The 17,364-nt window shown below is 45.5% G+C and overlaps 1 protein-coding gene across 1 annotated transcript in view; it reads right to left on the bottom strand.

Annotated features, from left to right (window-relative positions):
- STARD7 (StAR related lipid transfer domain containing 7) overlaps positions 1-16,442 on the bottom strand; it is an 18,085-nt gene extending 1,643 nt beyond the window's left edge. Inside the window, exons 1-7 of the mRNA XM_018569325.1 lie at positions 16,172-16,442; positions 7,285-7,445; positions 3,329-3,378; positions 3,138-3,248; positions 2,280-2,362; positions 1,505-1,604; positions 394-478 (exon numbers count right to left, since the gene is read on the bottom strand). Coding sequence (XP_018424827.1) covers positions 394-478; positions 1,505-1,604; positions 2,280-2,362; positions 3,138-3,248; positions 3,329-3,378; positions 7,285-7,445; positions 16,172-16,389 — 808 coding nt within the window. The 5' untranslated portion in view covers positions 16,390-16,442. The remainder of the gene's footprint in view (positions 1-393; positions 479-1,504; positions 1,605-2,279; positions 2,363-3,137; positions 3,249-3,328; positions 3,379-7,284; positions 7,446-16,171) is intronic.
- Positions 16,443-17,364: the final 922 nt, after the last annotated feature.

Here is a 17,364-nt window from a genome sequence, read left to right as displayed (position 1 = left end):
GCCCCAAGTTTTGCCATTGCAAGTCAATTAACCTGGGGGGGGGGAGAGGAGGGTGGTTGTAGAGACACAATGGGCTATATTTATAAAGCTTTTGCCCAACATATAGCGGGGCAGATGCCATTCACATGGCACTAGAATTTCCTATACTCCTCAGTCACCTAGGGGAGCTAGTGCCATGCACACAGCATCTACCGAAGTTTTATGAATAAAGCCCAATGTCATCTTATTCAAGTAAAACCAAGTGTGGAGCAATGCAAAAACATGTGCTTGGCTCATGTCCATTTAAATGAAGGCCACAAAGTTTCCAGCCAGTACTGGCCAAACATAAGAAAAAAGCAAAAGAGCTGGAGGAGGGCTCATGCTTCACACGATGATACGTCTAAATGAACATACCACTGGATACCATCCAATTGACACAATAGCGAGGAAACACAGTCTGTGGGTTGTCACTATATGTCAACATATAATCAAAGCCATTCTAAAAGAAAGAAAAATACAAACAACCATTAGAAACATGACAACTGCCACTCAACACTTTATATCATCCCTCGCTTTCTAACAGTGCTATGGGTACTCTCTCCAAGGATTAACGCAGGCCTAGAAAACTCCCACAACCAAATAGCTAACTGGGAAATATATTCAGTGGGCTAATGGCATGACAAAGCTAGCAATTCTATACTAGGAGGTCTTGCTATGGAAATTCATATATTTAAATATATTTTTAGTCAAAATATTGATTATGGTTAGTAAAATAAACCGTGTTATGACATGTTTTGTAACAGTATACGGATCTAAAATAATGGAAATATATAGATTTTATTTATGAAGTTATAAAAGATATTACATATAAATGTATTTGATTGACTGACAGGGTTGTTATAACTCTAACTCATATTTAGGGCTCATTTACACAGGCAGAGAGGACACGGCAGCACGTGGCTACATGCCACCCTGAACGCGGACTGTCTGCTTCCAAATGCATACACCTGGACCTGTACTGGTCGGCGTGTAGCTGTGTGAATCTGCATCCCCCCAAAGTAATGTGCAGGCGGCTGCACACAATTACACGCCTGTCACTCCCGGGAGCAGGTCTCTGCATGCCGTACTTCCTGGTATGTAAGGGTGTTTACAGCTTCATAGCTGTGCATCTCTAGTGTGAGATCTAAGGCACTACTACCACTACTGCTTTTGATGCCACAACTGTGCTACTCGTTGTTCTCCTTGCTGGAGGATCCTACACGAGAAAGCAAAGTCCTGCCTTTACCAAGATGACCTCCTCCACAGACAAACAGTGCAAAACAAGGCATAGTAAGCCAGTAATATTAGCTGCAGGGGGATCACAGACAATACAGACATTTGCCCTCTGCCTTTTGGGCACAGTTCCAGAGTTCATTTTTTTAACCTGAAACCTCCAATAATAACATACTTTAGCCAGTCCTGGACTTACGGTATATTACACAAATGTCACCTAATTCATATAGTGTACCAGATACCAAAGCCATACCTCATCAAATGTTGTGTGAGGTCTGATGACCATCTGAGACTGGTAGTTCCTCACTCGTACATAGTCAGCAGCCTCTGGTACCTCCGGGTGCTCCACTGCTCTGCAAGACAAAAACAGGAAAGCTTAACCACCAGCAATAAAACAGCTCCCTAAATATCGACAATGAGTGCGGTTTGTGTTCCTAGAGGAAGATTCATTTGGGAATGAATAGCATAAAGTCAATCAGCCGTCACCTGCAGTCCAATATATACATCAACCAACCACACGGTTATCCTGCGATGGAAGGCAGAACAATTGCTGAGCTCCCTTTTGTCAGGAGCTGCTCTACATATTAGTGCAGGAATATACACTGAACTAAAAGTGAGTTCAACACGCCGACACATGATCACTCCAACCTACCCAAATGACTATATAGCATTCACAAGTAAAAGGAATTGTGGCAGAAAATTAGAGTAGACAACCTGCAAATAAACACCCATCACATTTCCAGGTTTGTTAAAAAACAGAACATGTATTACTAAGTTGTCTAAAATCTAAATTTTGCTTTCAAGATCCTCTTTTGCAACAGTTTCCTATCCTTAGCTAGGGGCGTTGCTTCTCTCTTTGTGGTTTCATGCTTCTAGTCTACCTTCAGAACAAGTGGCTGCACACAAAAAGATAGATGTATTTATTGGAGCAAAACCAAGCAACTCAAGCAGCATAAACACAGAGTAATAAAAAATATGTTATGTGAACCGAGTCATCACAAGAACAGGTAGTATGAAGTCTATATTACCGAGAGACCAACACCATGAGGTTATTCTCCTGGTCCACGTGATACTTCCTGACATACAAATAGTCCCGGGAGTACATAGGATACTGCAAGGAAAGGGAAAGAAAACATACAGTATGAGTAATAATACTATTAATCAAGGACTCAATAAATGAAGACAATGGGTCAAACTCGGCAATTTGGTTAGAGGTGGTGAAGGGATTTAATAAACCAGTTCCAATGCAAACACTTGATGAGGGATTAATTGAACTCCACGTATCCTTCAAGAAGATCTGTCTGCTTATAAAAAATGCAATGTGCACAGAGCACCTATTGGACCATGGTAAGAAATTCTCCCGAGTTTTAAAACCTGAAGCACCGGGCAGAAAGCAGTTGCAAAAAGAACATAATGGACATTTACCAAAAGACGACCTCTAAAAAGATTTTGGCCCCAAAGCTTAAAGAGACACTTTGCCCATTCAGTGACAGTACCTGTGTAAGCCACCAACCCACTGATCCTCCTCTGCTCCTCACTAGGCCCAAGCACAGCGTTGTGGAAGGAGGTAACGTGCTCCATCATACCCCCACACACCAGGTACACTGCACCAGCTGCAACAGAGGATGGAGAAGCCGGGGATCACTGGAGAGGAGAGTATCAGTGGGTTGGGATGGTTTTACACAGGCACTGTTACTTTATCCTGAATGGGCAAAGTGACAGAGCCTGCTAGTAGTATTTACCAGGAAATATATATTAAGGTTTAAATTAAAATGCATCAACTGCATTATTTATTAACTATAGGTATTTATATATCGCCGTCAATTTACACAGCGCTTTACATAGTGCACATTCACATTATGACTGACCAACACACCAGGACTTACAGGGAAATGAGTGACCCAGTGAATGACTTCTGATCCAGAGAATACATCTCTCTCAATCACTTCCAGTTTAATCACCAACGCATCCCATTTCTTGCGGTACTCTGTGTCTAACTGTGGACAAGATGGAGACAGGTCAGAGACAAAACAACATGCTACCTACAGCGCAATACACAGACGGAGGACACACGTACCTGCACATTAAAGAACTGACGAGGGGTCACATCGTTATACGAGCCAAATACTGTGGAGACAAAAAAAAGACACAATGAGCTACCAGATTTTACATGGGCTTCATCACCATAAAGTGGTTAATGGGAAAATAGGGCAACAGTGAAGGTGTCTAATCAACGAGTGGATTCATTTTTAAAATAAAGTATGACATCAAATATTGTTGCCTTCCTGATAGGGTTTTGTTTCTGCGTTGTATAATAAAGATCTCTTTATAAGGGCCGGTGCAGACCTGAGTGATCCGGGACACAAGCCCCGGGGCCGCACGAGCGATATTGCCGGACGGCCCTACTGATTTCAATGGGTTTAAATCTGCACGGAAATCGCAGAAAAAAAAAAAAAGGTACATGTACCTTTATTTGCGACTCACGATGCACGGCTGTTTTAGCCGCGATCGTGTTTGGTTTCACGGGGTGGAATGCTGTGTGGTCACGGATCGCCCAGGTGTGAACCTAGCCTCAAACATTCAGAACACTCCACAAATTCTTCCTCTGCATACCCACAGACCTGTTTACCAGTTTTGTTGGGGTAAAGCTGCACACACAGGTCTTTGGGTTGGAATCATCGCTTGAGTAGTGCCGTTAGGCACATCACAAGGTTTGTAATTACCCATCTGTGCCATTGTTCAATAACTAGCATTACTGAGTAGTCACCTAGAAGACCTCAGGCACTGAATGAAGGAGGTAAACACAGTCAAAGGGCTTGCTTTCATCTGAAGACACCCTTTCTCATCCAGCACAAATACGCATACGTACAGAAATGATGTTTGCACCACATGTTGGGTAATGCCATGCACACACCAGTGGGAGCAATAATCCCAGGGCCATTATTGATAGTCACCTCTAAACTAATGACCTGTAAAAGCTTTTGAAGCATCTCTAATATACAATTTTGAAGCATGACATGTTGGTATCTATTCACTTGGCACAACCTCAAGTATCATATTCTACCAATAAATTCAGTAATATATTGTGCTTATATGCACTAAAATTAACTGAAGTGTCTTTGTACTGAAATAAAAAACTGCCGCCATTTTATTCTCCAGGGTCTCTGCTTTCAGGAAATATATAATTCTGGGGGGTGTAAGTAATCTTCAGGCCTAAAATGTGCATTTTAACATGTTGATGGGGGGGGGTTGGACACCTAACAAAAGTCTCTGCTGTTTAAGTCTACCATTGCTGACCCTGAAAAACGAATAGACTGGATGTTTGGCTGACCCATTTGCTGTAATGTTTTCTGAACCACTGCTTTGTACTAGGCCAGGGATTCAAAATATTGGGAGAAACGCTATAAAAAGTTTGAAGGGGGAGTACTCTCCGCCCCCACCCCCACCACAATTTTAGACTTTATGAACATGGCAAACTGGAGATTCCTACCACAAGAACCTGCAGATTTTTGCAGAAGGAGTTCCAAGTGCGTCCGCTGTGCCCGTTTCAAGTTAATGACAGGGCAACAGCAGCCGTATCTGTCAGCGGCAGTCTGCATATAATTGTATATGGTACGCTTTCCTGCAGATCGGGAGAGATGGTTGTACCCAGGCACAAGCTCTCTGCATCCAGGGACAAACATCTCTCCCGTTCCGCAGGTAACTGTACAATGTATGATTACATGGGGACTGTCGCTTACAGATGCAGCTGTGGTCACCCTGTTATTACCTTGAGTGGGTACAGCGACTGCATCAGTGCAGAACTAGAAAAAGATGGTAACCGCATACATTTACAACCAGCCTTTGTAGCAGGGTGCACATGGGAAGGCTTACAACAATACAACAAATCCCCAGCACACCTGCAACAAAACAAATTACCCTGTCTTAAGGTGCCCACATCGTACGGGTAATGTGCGCCTTACTGTAATCCATGGTTGTTTCCCTTCTCTTTGCTGCTCTTCCTTTTAAATCATCATGTCTTCTCATGCTGGGCAGAACTTCTGTTTTGCAGCAGACTGCCTTGTCCCTGAAATGGATACATGGTGTCTGTGTGCAGGTTCACAACCTGAGCCAGCACTACAGGAAGAGGCACTCAGCTGCAAAGGGAAGTTCTCCCCCAGGATGAGAAGACATGAGGATTTAAAAAGGAAGAGCAGCAAAGAGAAGGGAAACAACCATGGATTACAGTAAGGCGCACATTACAGTATTGGTTTATGTTAAAAAATCTGAGGGTTTAATGTCACTAAGTCCTGCTGGTTTTATTGTGTCTCACAAGTTCTACCATACGCTAGAAGAGACTTCCAGATCCTACAGAGTAGACGGAGGATTACCTGATATTCTCTTTCAATAAGGCAGTGAAAAGTATAGCAATCCTTACCATACCGAAGGTGCTGCATTGAAAAGGAAAAAGGGACATGTATTTTCGGACCATGTTTCATGTCGCACTCATATTCCGAGTGTTCAGGCGTACTATAATGCATCACAACTTCCTCCCACGAATAGAGTTTAAAATAAAAAACAAGCACGGCTATGCGTTTTCAACAATGCATCACAGCCCATGTGCACAACACACATGCATGCGGACCTTAACGCGCATGCCCGCTGGCATGAGAGAGCACTTATTTCAGGGGTGGGCAAACTTCAGCCCTCCAGCTGTGGTGAAACTACAAATCCCATGATGCATCTGATTCCTGGAGTCAAACATGTGGCTGTGAGAATCTTGCAATGCCTCATGGGACTTGTAGTTCCACCACCGCTGAAGGGCCAGAGTTTGCCCATCCCTGCCCTACTCTGTGTCCCCCATTGCTGTACTCCACATCATCTATACATCATGGCATGCATTATCTGGAAAAGTCCATTAGGTCATCTCTCATGTGTTACAGCTGCCATAGGAACTCCCAAGGTCCCTCATGCTTTTGGAAGTCGTAGATATAGCGCCGATGAGGCACTTAGGTGTGGCTGAAAATGGCTAATAAGGTGGTGATAATAGGAAACAGAACACCGCCATCATTGTTGCGGCATCAACAGTACTAGTGTTGTAATGAATACCTATCTTACCAGTGGAGACAGTGCTAGGAATAAAGCATCTGTGTGCTGCTAGCTTGTAACTGTGGGTAGAATCTCCTATAGAGTGACAGAAGCTCATCGTTCAATCACATGGGATGTTTTTAGTTTCTAAGTAATAAAAATCTCAAATGATTATTCAAATCTGTAAATCTTCCCTCCACCAATCACAGAATGACTTGCATCCCGTTAAAACAATGCAGGATGTTTTCTGAATACAGGAGCCACACAACGAGTGACCTCCTATCATCTGTGTACTCCAGCCAGAAGTTTAAAGCTGGCAATACACCTATAGATTATCTGCAGATTTTCTAGGGTCAGATGGAAAAAGTGTAACAGATTCCTCCATCTACGCTAAACTGTGTGTATGGAGGAATCTTCCACTGGGCCAAGCTTCAGTATCATACTAGTCGGCCCGGCTGGCTCTCAAAATACATGAACAATCTGACTGAATGTTGGCATTGTTCAGGGATTTTGAGAAACTGAAGCGTGGCCCAGCGGGAGATTCCTCCATACACACAGTTTAGAGTAGATGGAGGAATCTGCGGCACTTCCTCCATCTGACCGTAGAAAATCTGCAGATAATCTATACAGTAGGTGTATGGCCAGCTTTAGTCTCAGCGCTGTACATTTGGCCTACTATACTGTACGGCAGGGGTAGACAACTCCGGTCCTCCAGCTGTGCTTTAACCACAAATCCCATGCTTCTGCCTCTGGAAGTCATGCCTGTAACTGTCACTCTTGTAATGCCTCAGGGACTTTTAGTTCTACAACAACTGGAGGGCCGGAGTTGCCCACCCTGTACCATTAGCGGTGATTTATTTTTGCAGTGCACATTTCTAAAAATAGTTTTTGGCTGGAGCTCAGCTTGAATGTTTTCCAGGATAATGTCTGGACTGCATAGATGAGAAGCTGACAAGCAAACTTTACCTCTGTACTGATACAGATGGGTCCCTCCTATAGGCCGCCGCCACAACCTGAAGTCTTTTTTATCCAGGACCAGTTCCCAGCCGTCATCCTCCTCACACTGTGAACTTTGATACTGAGATCTGTGGGCTGCAAACCGCACCTTCTCCATCTCCTCAGCGGGCCTGCAAAGGCAGAAAGACTTAAATAAATCTAAGCAGGAGAACCAGAGACATCCAATTCATCTGAGGCCGTCAATCTCCCCTGACCTTGGCTGAAGGGTGCGGCAAGATCATTCACCATCAGTACTATCCAAACATACTATATTTAGTCTATGACACAATCTCTGTTACATCATTTTAATTATTAGGCAATGAGGTGGCAGAGAGATTAGCACCACAAAGTTCAGAGTTCAGACAAAACTGAATCCATATCTGTATGGCATTTGTGTGTTCTCTCTGCCCTTCAACAGGTTGACTCAAGATGCCCTTTCCTTTCCACAACGATACAAGCATACTGGTGGCTTAAAGGAGAACTCCGGGAATTATCAACACTTACCCTTGCAGTTGGGCTATCCCCCCAAACTGCAAGGGTTAAAGGGTTTTTTGTTTTGCATATATCTACTGCTAGCGAGCAGTAGATATATGCAAAAAGTTTTTTTTAAAAACCACTTTAACAGCGGTTTAAACGTACCCCGTCTTCGCCACGCGCCTCCGCCCAAAAATCCGAAACTGCTCGGGCGGGCGCATGTGCAGTTCGGATTTTCGGCCGGGAGACACGCAAGGTAAGTCTATAGACAGCGTGCACCCACATGCAGACACCGTGGGATCGGAATTGCCAGCAAGGACAGAGTCGTCAGCGCTGGATCGGAGAGCCGCCGCACCGCTGGAGGGACAGATGAAAACATCAGGAAAGAAGATCGGATTAAGAGACATCATTTAAGGTAAGTGCTGACATTAACATTGGGGGGGGAGGGAAAAATGTTTTAGCGTTGCATGACGGAATAAACGTCAGTCAAAGTATCGCAGCGCTGAACACTGAAAAATGGCCTGGCCAGGAAGGGGGTCTAAACACCTGGTCTTGAAGTGGTTAATGTCACTTTAAGTGCTTGTTTTGTCAAGGGGATGCAAATAAAAGCAGATATACTCACCTGATCCTAAAAGGTGCCCATACACCTGACTAATATCGGCAAATTTTTGGATACAATCGCGTTTTTGTCTGATATTCGTAAGGTTGATGGGCGGTGTACAACCGCAAATACTGTACAATCGATCGACTTTTGGCTATCCAGCAGGTTACAAAACTTCAGTCACTCGTACGATTTTCACAAGGTTGGTGGTGTTCCCGTACGTCAAAATTCATACAATCGAAAATACGTGCGGTCGATTACCGCATTTCGTCCAGTTGCTTCCTTCTAATTACCGCTGATCCAACCTTGCGATAATCAGGGCAGGATGGGGCCGCCGTACGAAAGTCGCACGACGGTTCGATCATTGGACGAAAAGTGTCATCCGATGATCGCAAGGTGGATGGGCAGCTTAAAAGAGAACTATGGGGTCAGTGTTTTTCCCCATAGTTCTCCTGAGGGTCACAGGAGGACATATACTAACATTCTCCCGTGACCGAAAGCTCAGTATAGCAAAACAAATGACAAACGCACTCATCAATTCATTACCAGCTTTACAGCAAGGCGCACATGGAAGGGCTTCAAACAGTAAAAAATTTCCAGGCACACTCACCAGCCAGCATGTAAAAAAACCTGTCTAACCACTAAGGCTAAAAACAGAGGTTTGGATACACTTCGTCTGCAGAAAATGTGAAAGCCGCACAGCCGCCCCAAGGCACCTCTTATAGTGCGGTCCTATTTCTAAACTATGAGAGAGTCCATCTTGGAGCACATGGGGCAGAGGATTAAATTGGGTGCAGGTTTGTAAGGAGGAAGCCCAACCTCCCTTAAAGCCACAGGTACGCACAAGGGACCCCACACATCCCAACGGCAGCTGAGACCCCCCATGCATCACTGCACCAAATCAGTCAAGCAAAACAAATGACAAACGCACTCACATTTTCTGCAGAAGACGTGTATCCAAACCTCTGCTTTTAACCTTAGTGGTTTCGACAAGTTTTTTTTTTGCATGCTGGCTAGTGAGTGTGCTGGAAACTTTTTTCTGTTTTACTGTTTGAAGCCCTTATGGGGACCCCGAGGCCCCGAAAGCGCTTGCATTGAATGGCAATGTGCCATTAAAAATGGATAATTGATTTACTACTACGGTGTGCTGGTGACATTTTCTTCTTTTTACCCGACATGACCCCGTCTTTTATATTTTACCAAAAAATTGGGTAATAATAAATGTTTTATAATTTAATATAGGGGAAAGTTTTTTTTTTATTTATTTCGGTAATTTTTCCTTAATATAGTAAAAAATAAAAGCCCCAGTGGTGATTAAATACCACCAAAAGAAAGCTCTATCTGTCCCCAAAATATGGTCTAAAATTAATTTTAGTACAGCGTTGCATGACGGAATAAATGTCAAAGTACTGCAGCGCTGAATACTGAAAAATGGCCTTCAAGTGGTTAAACAGCTCGTACCTAAACTGTCCCTATGGTTTCTCTAAGAGCTCATGCACAGGGGCACAGATAATGGCCTATTGGTATGCAGCATAAAATACGCCTGTTTGTGCCACACCAAGGTGCACCAGTTGCTCCATTGTTCTGTTCATGGGAACGTATTGCATTCTGTCCAGATGGTGTACGGCGGTCATTTACACGCACATAAGCTCACATTCGCAAACGTACACCCATGCACTTGTAAACGCTGTTACTGGCATTTATGCACATACACCGCTTCCTGTCCACACATTCCAATGGACAGAAAAACACCAAGTCTCCCGGGTGCTGCAAATACAGGCGGATATCACGCTGTACACCAATAGGCCTGCATTTGCGCCCTTGTGCATGAATCCTATAATGATAAAATGGACACGCTGAGAAAAAGTCTGATGTAAGCGTTTTACCATTTTAAAGGGAAATTCCACCTTTTTGGGAAAAAAAATTATTAAAAGCACACTTCTTTGTACAAGGAAAAATAATGTGCATGTATTTATTGATTGATTTGCATCGGAGCCAGTAAAGCATTGCAGTCATGATCAGTGTGCCTTGGGTGCAATGTTCTGGTTCCTGCAGATTCTTCCTCCTGTCCTCGTCAACACACTTGCAATCCATTGAGAACTTCAGGTTCCTCTGCCATGGTTACTGATGAGGGTTGTAGTCCCTCCATTTGAAGATCCTGTCAAAGGATCTGCAAATGATAGACCTGGTTGTGTGGGCAGACAAGCGCCGAATTCAAACAGCAGCAGCCTATGGGGGAGGGAACCTCACAACTCAGGTAAGTGTGAGGTTGGGACTGTGATCTGACCATGTTTTATATCACATCCGGAATAGAAGCGCAACATGAAACATAGTCAGAAAGGTCAACTTAGCCTTTAATATGGGAAATAGAAGCTGCACTCCAGGCAGCGAATTAAAGCACCCCTTCTTAGCAAGGAGCGCTTCTCTTTGGTCAGCGCAGTCAGGTGACCGCGCTGACCAATAGGTGCTTGCAAAGCCCTGCCTCTACAAAGATGGCTGCCTTCATAGAGACATAATCCAGGATAAGGCATGGTAAGTCAGTAAATGTGGAAAAAAAAATTGGATTGTTTTACTTCTGGAGATACAGTAGCTCTAAATGTTTTACCCTTGAAAATGGGTCCGTCTTACCAGATCAATAACCGATATAAAAGCATAAGTGTCCTGACGAAGACCCTGGGGGAGGGGCGAAACGCATAGACGCCGTATATTCAATGTTCAAACTAACCCCAGACAAATGAGACATTGATGCAACGTCTTGACTCAGAGCACTTCTTACTTACCAAATCGATACAATTTGGACTCTCCTGTGTTCCCAACATTACGAACTCTCATACAAAGGATACATTTTTGGATTGTGTTTATTATCTTACCAAACGAAAGAACCCGAAGAGGACAGCTGTACACGGAGAAGATTGTGGCCTAGACATGTGAGTAAGACTATTTTTTTCAATTGAATACTACATATAGATCAGATAGTTTGGATCAAGTACCCCTATACGCTTGTAGGAGGAAAGGGAAGACTCACATTTTGTCTAGTACCCACACAAAGACTTTGGCTTATTGCACCGATTAACTTAATATGATTATCAATATCCCGTAAGGAAAAGCACCTTTTCGAATTATAACTCGGACCATTATCTACAAGACTTAACTATACGAGGATAACATAACCAATACATCTGTATACTAAGTGTCTAAAACTCTAGTGATATAAGGATACAAATGTTTCAGAATCAACGGGTGAAAGATATTTTGCCAAACAAATATACGCAAGTAGAACTAAGTGTCAAAATCCAAGCAGTTCACTTGAAATGTATGGGATAGTAAAACTACACAGGATTGTTATCCAATGATCTAAATATATTTTGCATGCGAACCTAGAAGTTGCCATAAGCCTTGACGCATGCGCTTTCATTTTTAGGGGCGTAGACTGTCCTACAAAAGATTACCGTATTCATAGTCAGTTCTGATCTTTTTGTATCCTGGTCTTGAAGTGGTTAAATTAACCCTTGGACTCCCTATACTCTATAGGTAGCCCGAACCTTTTTTTGTTTGACTTATACAGTAAATGTGGAAAGATCGGCTGCAGAGAGACCACAGGCAGTACTGGTGACTATGATTAAGCTCAGGCGAAGTCCCCCTTGATGTCTCCTGATATGCTGATCTGAGTTAATGAAGAAGTCGCATGTTTAAGTTTGGAGTATTGCTATCCATTCATTCATACAATACATGTGACCCGTCCATTGTCCTCTACTGGCCTTCGTTCCGCTTTAAAGTCTGACCGTAATTTAAAGGAGCAATCTGCACTGCCATTAAAGCGACACTAAACTCAGGAGTTAAATATTAAAAATACATTCAGTTACCTTAACTATTAACAATACTGTATCTTATTTGTGTATCACTCAGCTGTAGATCCTCCAATCATCTCTGAATTGGTGCTGACACTGTCCTTCCTTCTGGAGGGTGACTACTTTTGTTCCTCATGGTCCCTGTGTGTTGTAAAGTAGCCACCACTCCAAGCTCACTCCTGTGATGGACTACGATCTCAGTATTGAAAAATAGTGCTAGGTCTAACTTTCGGGGTAGGTCTTATTTTCGGGGAAACAGGGTAGTTAAAAAAAGGTATTTGAATGCTTTTCTCAGATTTAACTCCTGAGTTTACTGTCACTTTAATGGCAGACTGCTCCTTTAAGTTACTAGCAGACTTTAAAGAACGAAGGCCATGAGAGGACAATGGACGGGTCACATGTATTTTATGAATGAATGGATAGCAATACTCCAAACTTAAAAGGAGAACTATGAGGTGAGTGCTTTTCACTCACCTCATAGTTCTAGCCGACCTGTGACAATGAGACTGTCACAGTTCGGCTCAGTAGATCGGGAGGTGAGCGAACACATACCGGCGTTGGCTCACTTCTCGATCCTGTCACGGCTCTCCGCCGTGACAGGGGAGGTGCTGGATTCCCCCTTTCCCTGCTCCTCCAGCGCTGACTGGCGGAACTGACGGGGGAGGGGGCGGGTACAGCTGGCTCTGCCTCTAGATAGGCAGAGCCAGCTGTCACTCACGCAGCTGGGCGGATCCAGACAATTGTCGGGATCCGCTGCAGCGTGTCAGTATATAGTGAGCTGTAGCTCGCGGTATATTGAGCTTAGGGTAACGGGAGGACGCTAGTTTGTGTCCTCCCGTTACCCTTAGGAGAACTATGGGGAAAAGCCATAACCCCATAGTTCTCCTTTAAACATGCGGCTTCTTCATTAACTCAGATCAGCATATCAGGAGACATCTAGGGGGACTTCGTCTGAGCTTAATCATAGTCACCAGTACTGCCTGTGGATACATTGTTATTAATAGTTAAGGTCCTTGGATGTATTTGGAAGATTCCACTCCTGAGTTTAGTGTCACTGTAACTTACAAGTCTGCTCTTTTCCAGCGCTGTCAGATCGATCTTCGGTCCTCGGCTCTGTTCCCTGCCGCTGACACTTCCAAGTTCCCGGAGGTCCTCTTTGGCCATCGGGTGGCCACTGTTTGTCTCTGTCACTCCTCCGTATGTGCACAAGAGTTACATCCTCCGTGGCACCCGAACCATGAAGAAGCTGAATGTACACTGAGCGACGCATGCACTATACAGTGTCCAAAGAAAAACAAAATTGCTGGGGGAGATTGTACGTTTTTTTGGACAGAAGAGACTTTGCATTCCTCTGCTGCCAAAATTTCCAACCACCCGGAGAGCTTTTATTTTTTCATTTCCTCTTTAAGACATGCGGATAAAAGATGGTGAAAGCTTTGTGCAAATACTTTGTACCATTAGGGTTCATGCGCAACGTACTAAAATGTACGCAGGATTCTGCATTAAAAGCAGTCCATACTGCAACTCGACATCCGTCTGTCCGCCGAGATGTGTATATCGACAAAGCCTAGGGTGAAGCGCCCGGTATTGTGCAATTAACGCACAGTATCACACAACGCACCCAGCGTGTTACCATGTGCTAGGTGCATTGCGATTCATTTGAATGGCACCCCAATGCACCCACCAGCTGCCATGCTCTGCAACACACGGTACCAATGCATGCACTACTTTTTTCCACTGCACCGCGACACCGAGGAATGCAGTACTACATGTTGAAATGCACAATGGCTTGGAGGTGCATTGGGGTGCCATTCAAATAAATGCCAATGCAACACACCCAGCGCATGATAATGCATGCCAGATTCCAGTCTTTGCTTGATGCATATTCCATTGTAAGAAATGGAAAGGCACCAAAATGCAGCAGGATGCGTATTGACATCCAACCCAAGTCAAAAACACGCAATCCCCCCGGTAACACGTGTTCTAATGCGCTTCCTTTGTGTCAAAGGAGACCACAATCGCGGAAAATGCATAGATGTGAATCCTGCCTTAGTATTTTGACCTTTCAAAATGCAGTAAAGTGCAGGTTGACAAATTAAAAACAGCATGTTGACACACTTAAGCACGGATGCATGTTCTGTAATGTTTATTTGCGTTGTGGTGTGAATGAACCCTTGAGCTGGATTCCCACTGGCACAATGCAGCAACGTGCATTGCAGTGTCATTCAGTTTGACACTCCGATACATTGTGGTGGGCTGCAGAAAGTGTGCGTTAAAGCTGCGTTGCCTTATAGCTCATTCACATGGCCACAGAGGGCCGTACATGCGTGTGTTTATGCACCCTGCAGTCATAGGTGTTCTGTACAACTGCTGCCATTAGGCCTCGTTCACACCAAATGCAGTGCTTTGCGGCCGGATTCTGGCCAGAACGCACTGCCTGGCATTGCGGCCGGCTCACTATGTTGTGGGGCAGGAGGGGGGTGTGGCGGTCCATTGAAGGGAATGGCACCGTAGCCACGCCTTCCGGCCGCACAGGACAGCTAGGCACGTTATGCTTGCGGTCCGGTCCAAACAAAATGCTGCAAGCACTATTTTGATCGGACCGGACCGCAGTAATAATGTGCCTTGCAATTGGAGGGTGTGGCTACGATGCCATTCACTTCAATGGACCGCCACACCCCCCTCCTGCCCCACAACATAGTGAGCCGCCCGCAATGCGATGCAGTGCGTTCTGGCCAGAATCGGGCCGCAACGCACTGCATCTGGTGTGAACGAGGCCTAAAAGAATCAATGACAGACGCAGCGGCTGTACAGATCTTCATGCACATGTGAGCAATACATCTGTCCATTGGCGAACGGACAGACGCACAGGCCTCAAAGACAGACTGCATGCGTCCCTGTACAGATGTATTAGTCACATGTGCATGAAGATCCGCACAGCCCGAGTATCTGTCCACCTGTCACTGACCTTGTAAAGGCGGCACAGAACAGCTGTGATTCCCGGGTTCATAACCACACGCATGTATAGCACACGCATGTATAGCACTCTGAGATCATGTGAATGAGACCTCAGACAACACACGTGCTACAGCCCACCACAATGCTTTGTACCACCTCACCGGGCGTCGTGGTGCGCTGCGTTGCCAAAAATAGCATGTCATTTTCCTTAGGTGGATTGCCAGCCCCTTCATTTACCTTAAAGGAGAACTATGAGGAGAGTGAAAATCACTCACCTCATAGTTCGAGCTGACGTGTGACAATGAAACTGTCACAGGTCAGCTCAGTAAAATAGGAAGTGAGCGAACACATACCGTCGCTCGCTGACTTCTCGATCCTGTCTCTGCAGAGAGCCATGACTGTCACTCACGGCTCCCTGCAGGGATCCCCCCCCCCCTACGATCCTCCAGCGCGGACTGGCGGAACGGACAGGATGAGGGGGCGGTATACTGAGCTTAGGGTGACGGAAGGACGCTAGTTTGTGTCCTCCCGTTACCCTTAGGAGAACTATGGGGAAAAGCCGTGACCCCATAGTTCTCCTTTAACCATGCATATTATTGTGTGTGTGTGGGGGGGGGGGGGAACATGCACGTTCATGAATGCAATGCGCAGGAGCAGAAATATGTGATCCCAACCATAAATATGAGGAAGGGAACCATGACACGCTAGCTGTGCATGAATACAAATCCCATCATCCTCTGGTAGTCACGCATGTGGCTGTCAGTCTTGCAATGTCTCATGGAATTTGTAGTTCCACAACAGATGGAGTGTCATGGTAACCTGCCCCTAAATTTGCCCTGTCACGTGACCTGTGTGAAGGCTGCAAGCAATGCCCTCCGTGCTCTATACACATACATATGAAGGCATCCCTATACACACACAGGCCACGCTGGGCTCTGTAGTCCTCCTGCATCAGCAATGACTGCACACTGCTCACCTCAGGATCTCCTCCTCTCTCACCCGCTCTTCTTCCCACAGGAAGGCCCCTGTTAGCGCGGCCAGCAGTCTGCCCGTCCTCCCGGGCGTGTTCCTGTAGCGGGCACCCCGAATGAGCATCCTGCTCTCCCGCTGCTGGGCGCTCCCATGGTGGCCCACCGGGGGACGACAGGAGCGCAGCCACCCGGCAAAGACACCGCGCACCGCCCGCTGCCACATCTTGAGCCGCAGAAAGCAGTCTGCAGCACTCCTGCTACAGCGAGGCCCGAGCCACGCCCACCCCTGCCGGAGATTGGACGAGGGAGCCTCGGAGCGAGCGTGGATTGGCGGAGAGTCCTATCTGTCAGGAAACTACTTCCAGGCGTGCAGCTCGGCCCAGCTCAAGGGCAATCGAGATTGAGCGGATAACGTGACCTGGCCACGTGACTGCAGGACTGGACAATGCATGGCAGACACTGGCTGCTATATAAACATGACATTAGGGGGCACTGGTCAGTGCCATACATACACAGGGTGATATAAGATCGTGTTATGGGTGCTTGCATCCTGGTCAGTGCCATACACTGGGTGATATAAGATCAGAGTATGGGTGCTTGTAGCCTGGTCAGTGCCATACACTGGGTGATATAAGATCAGAGTATGGGTGCTTGTAGCCTGGTCAGTGCCATACACTGGGTGATATAAGATCAGAGTATGGGTGCTTGTAGCCTGGTCAGTGCCATACACTGGGTGATATAAGATCAGAGTATGGGTGCTTGTAGCCTGGTCAGTGCCATACACTGGGTGATATAAGATCAGAGTATGGGTGCTTGTAGCCTGGTCAGTGCCATACACTGGGTGATATAAGATCAGAGTATGGGTGCTTGTAGCCTGGTCAGTGCCATACACTGGGTGATATAAGATCAGAGTATGGGTGCTTGTAGCCTGGTCAGTGCCATACACTGGGTGATATAAGATCAGAGTATGGGTGCTTGTAGCCTGGTCAGTGCCATACACTGGGTGATATAAGATCAGAGTATGGGTGCTTGTAGCCTGGTCAGTGCCATACACTGGGTGATATAAGATCAGAGTATGGGTGCTTGTAGCCTGGTCAGTGCCATACACTGGGTGATATAAGATCAGAGTATGGGTGCTTGTAGCCTGGTCAGTGCCATACACTGGGTGATATAAGATCAGAGTATGGGTGCTTGTAGC

Source organism: Nanorana parkeri, unplaced genomic scaffold (assembly GCF_000935625.1).
Source record: "Nanorana parkeri isolate BGI_ZX_2015 unplaced genomic scaffold, ASM93562v1 scaffold1321, whole genome shotgun sequence".
Taxonomy (NCBI): domain Eukaryota; kingdom Metazoa; phylum Chordata; class Amphibia; order Anura; family Dicroglossidae; genus Nanorana; species Nanorana parkeri.
Note: the sequence above shows the minus strand (reverse complement) of the source record. Positions and strands in the feature narration are given on the sequence as shown.